At 42.4% G+C, this 4,280-nt stretch overlaps 1 protein-coding gene across 8 annotated transcripts in view; it reads right to left on the bottom strand.

Annotated features, from left to right (window-relative positions):
* Window positions 1-1,906: 1,906 nt before the first annotated feature.
* The window catches only part of ZNF415 (zinc finger protein 415), a 24,354-nt gene continuing 21,980 nt past the window's right edge, over window positions 1,907-4,280 (bottom strand). For all 8 annotated transcript variants that reach the window (XM_017859330.1, XM_017859329.1, XM_017859328.1 and 5 more), the window contains one exon: window positions 1,907-3,929. In XM_017859330.1, coding sequence (XP_017714819.1) covers window positions 2,398-3,929 — 1,532 coding nt within the window. In that variant the 3' untranslated portion in view covers window positions 1,907-2,397. The remainder of the gene's footprint in view (window positions 3,930-4,280) is intronic.

Here is a 4,280-nt window from a genome sequence, read left to right as displayed (position 1 = left end):
GGAGTCTCGCTCTGTCGCCCAGGCTGGAGTGCAGTGGCCGGATCTCAGCTCACTGTAAGGTCCGCCTCTCGGGTTTACGCCATTCTCCTGCTTCAGCCTCCCGAGTAGCTGGGACTACAGGCGCCCGCCACCTCGCCCAGCTAGTTTTTTGTGTGTTTTTTTAGTAGAGACGGGGTTTCACCGTGTTAGCCAGGATGGTCTCGATCTCCTGACCTCGTGATCTGCCCGTCTCGGCCTCCCAAAGTGCTGGGATTACATCCATATTCTTACTATATTTGTGCTTTCACTCCTTGGGTCTTATCTGACACACAAGAGGCATGTAGAAAAATAATAATATAGTACAATAGTCACCAAGAGTGATACAGCTGGCCAGGGACGGTGGCTCATGCCTGTAATCCCAGCACTTCAAGAGGCTAAGGCAGGCAGATAACCTGAGGTAAGGAGTTTGAGACGAGCCTGGCCAACATGGTGAAACGTTGTCTCTACTAAAAATACACAAATTAGCCAGACATGGTGGCAGGCGCCTGTAATCCCAGCTACTCGGGAGGCTGAGGCAGGAGAATCACTTGAACCCGGGAGGCAGAGCTTGCAGTGAGCTATTGTGCCACTGTACTCCAGCCTGGGGGACAGAGCAAGACTCCGTCTCAAAAAATTAAAAAAAAAAAAAAACAGAGTGATACAGCTTTCATGGTGTAAAATAACTTTCTTGGGATTTTCGTTATATTCACATAAGTATCCTGAGGCAGGGCATGTGGAGAACAACTCAAGTGCACTCTGTGTACGTTCCCAACATTCTATTTAATTCCAAGAAAACAAAATGGTTCTATCTTTCAGCCTTAAGAGTCTAATGGTGTGTTGTTATCATCTGTTACAAAGTAACCTACTAAGGTGGGATAAAACTATGTTGGTAGAAAGAACATGATGCATTCATAGTTATGCAAAAATTAGATTTTGTTAATTAGCACGAGATCTATGATACATTCTGAATAAAATGGTAGCAAAATGTAATAACAGCAGTAAATGTGAATTCTAATTAGTAACATGGTATTGTGGTTTATCTTTGAGGTTGTGGTTTCTATCGTGGTTTCAATCTTGGCTGTACAATAGCAATGGCTATTCCATGCAGAAGGTAGCCACCATTTTCCCCTGAATTATTTCCACCATGGAATCAGTCACTTATAACTCATTACGCTCCTCCCACAAATCAAAATGTCTAAGGTCTTGGTCGGCTCTTATTTTTTTTGAGACGCAGTCTCTCTCAGTCACTTAGGCTGGAGTGCAGTGGTGTAATCTCGGCTCACTGCCACCTCCGCCTTCCGGGTTCAAGCGAGTCTCCTGCCTCAGTCTCCCAAGTAGCTGGGATTACAGGCACCCACCACCACGTCTGGCTAATTTTTGTATTTTTAGTAGAGACGGGGTTTCACCATCTTGGCCATGCTGGTCTTGAACTCCTGACCTCATGATCCACCCGCCTCAGCCACCCAAAGTGCTGGGATTACAGGTGTGAGCCACCGTGCCCAGTCGTGCTCTGCTCTGTTTCATGGTCAGTTTGTAGGTCATCTCTTTCCTGTAACCAAAGGGCCCTCTGTCAGAACACCCTGAACACAATAAGGATGATGACCAACATCATCATTTTGCATTATTCTCTGCCTGCCCCCATGCTTGGTAATTTGCCAAGGCAGAGTCCTTATTCTTCAAAGAATTTGAATAGAAATGATCCTCATCTAATGCAGTGAGCCCTTCCATCTTACTGATTCTTTCCCAGACATCGCCATGAAAGGCAGGTAAGGAGGCATATCAACAGATTTCAAGGTTTAGGTTGAAAGTCATAAATCCTAAAATATAAAGTAGTAGCCTTGCAAGACACCTAAAATAAATAAATATTTTAAAATCTGAAGATAACCAGTGACTTCAAACATCCTGCAGCCTTTAATACATATCATGTTGTGTATGAGTTTTAACACATTTGAACTTGCAGTTGTTCTACAACGTATATGAAAAGTTTATCAGCACTAGACTGAATTATTCCTCACATAAATCCTTGGATGTCTTACAGTTTTGATCCTTGGTTAATAGCTTCAACATGCACAAAATATACAAAGATGTATATACATTTTGATATCCAGTGAGTTGTGAGACCTAAATGAAGCCTCTGCCACATACTTAGGTTTATATGATTTCTCTTTAGCATGGACTCTGACGTCAATGAATGCTTGAACTCGTGAAGGGTTTGCCATACTTGTAAGGATTCTCTCGAGAATGAAATTCTCTGATGCTGTGTAAGAATTAATTGTGACTGAAAACCTTGCCACATTTATTATATTGGTATGGTTTCTCTCTGGTATAAATTCTTTGATGACTCACAAGATTTAAACTTTGACTGAAGACCTTGCCATACTAATTTCTTTTATAAGGTTTCTCTTTAGTATGGATAATTTGATGTCTAAAGAGGTTTGGGCGCACACTAAAGGACTTCCCACAATCACTACATTTGTAAGGTTTCTTTCCAGTATGGATTATCTGATGTCTAGTGAGGTTTGGGCGCACACTAAAGGATCTGCCACACTCATTACATTTGTAAGGTTTTTCTCCAGTATGGATGACCTGATGGGTAGTTAGGCTTGAATGCACACTGAAGGCTTTGCCACACTCATTACATTTGTGAGGTTTCTCTCCAGTATGGATGACCTGATGGGTAGTTAAGTTTGAATGCACACTAAAGGCTTTGCCACACTCATTACACTTGTAAGGTTTCTCTCCAGTATGAACTCTCTGATGACTCGCAAGGTGTGAATTATAACTGAAAACCTTACCACATTCATTGCATTTGTAAGGTTTCTCTCCAGTATGAATTCTCCAATGCCTTGCAAGGCTTGAAGTTTGACTGAAGACTTTACCACATTCATTACACTTGTATGGTTTCTCCCCAGTGTGAATTCTCTGATGAGTTGCAAGGCTTGAAGTCTGACTGAACACCTTGCCACATTCATTGCATTTGTAAGGTTTCTCGCCACTATGAATTACCTGATGGTTGCTAAGTGTTGACCTCACACTAAAGGCTTTGCCACACTCATTACACTTGTAAGGTTTCTCTCCAATGTGAATTTTCTGATGTAGTGCAAGGCATGAATTGCGACTGAAGACCTTCTCACATTCATAACATTTGTAAGGTTTCTCTCCAGTATGAACTCTCCGATGCAGGGCAAGGCATGAGTTGCGACTGAAACCTTTGTCACATTCATTACATTTGTATGGTTTCTCTCCAGTGTGAACTCTCCGATGACGCACAAGGTTTGATTTTTGACTAAAGACCTTGCCACATAGATCACATTTATATCGTTTCTCTCCAGAATGACTTACCTGACGTACAGTCATGTGGGAGCCATGATTCAAGGCTTTGTCGCACTCATTGTATCTGTAAGGTTTTTCCCTAATGCATGATTTCTGTTCTTGTGTGAGTAATGAAGAACAGACAAAATCAGTCCCATATTTATTAGAAATATGGGTTTTGATGGTAGAAGAAATTATTTGGGGTGCTGAAGCTGAGGAACCATGGTTGACAGACTTCTCAACATGGTTACATTCATAAATTTTCCCTTCAGCTTGAAATTGCTGCAGTTCAGGGAGATGTGGTAGAAAGCTTAATCCAAGCTGATTTTTAATAGACTTGTTTTCTATACCACTTCTATCATGTTGGTCTCTTCTACAAGTAAGATTTTCTTTTGGGGCCATAGTCGCTTTGTCGTAATTTCTTTCATTATCTCTCCACTGAGAGTCAAAGTCATGTATTTTTTTCTTCATTTCCCTGAAGCAAAACTCTTCAATGTCATGTTTTTCATGTTGTTCCAATGTCACTGTGTGTAATACTTCTTCTCTGTTACCTTCCCATTGCGGTGCTAATTCCTTGATCATACAGTTACGAGAGAGATCTATAAGAAATAAAAAACCATAGGTTTCCAATTAGAGACAGTATATAAATATTTTATACTGAGGCCGGGCGCGGTGGCTCAAGCCTGTAATCCCAGCACTTTGGGAGGCCGAGACGGGGGGATCACGAGGTCAGGAGTTCGAGACCACCGAACACGGTGAAACCCCGTCTCTACTAAAAAATACAAAAAAATTAGCCGGGCGAGGTGGCGGGCACCTGTAGTCCCAGCTACTCGGGAGGCTGAGGCAGGAGAATGGCGTAAACCCGGGAGGCGGAGCTTGCAGTGAGCTGAGATCTGGCCACTGCACTCCAGCCTGGGCAACAGAGCGAGACTCCGTCTCAAAAAACAAAA

The sequence above is a fragment of the Rhinopithecus bieti genome, unplaced genomic scaffold (assembly GCF_001698545.2).
Source record: "Rhinopithecus bieti isolate Rb0 unplaced genomic scaffold, ASM169854v2 scaffold_50799, whole genome shotgun sequence".
Taxonomy (NCBI): Eukaryota; Metazoa; Chordata; class Mammalia; order Primates; family Cercopithecidae; genus Rhinopithecus; species Rhinopithecus bieti.
Note: the sequence above shows the minus strand (reverse complement) of the source record. Positions and strands in the feature narration are given on the sequence as shown.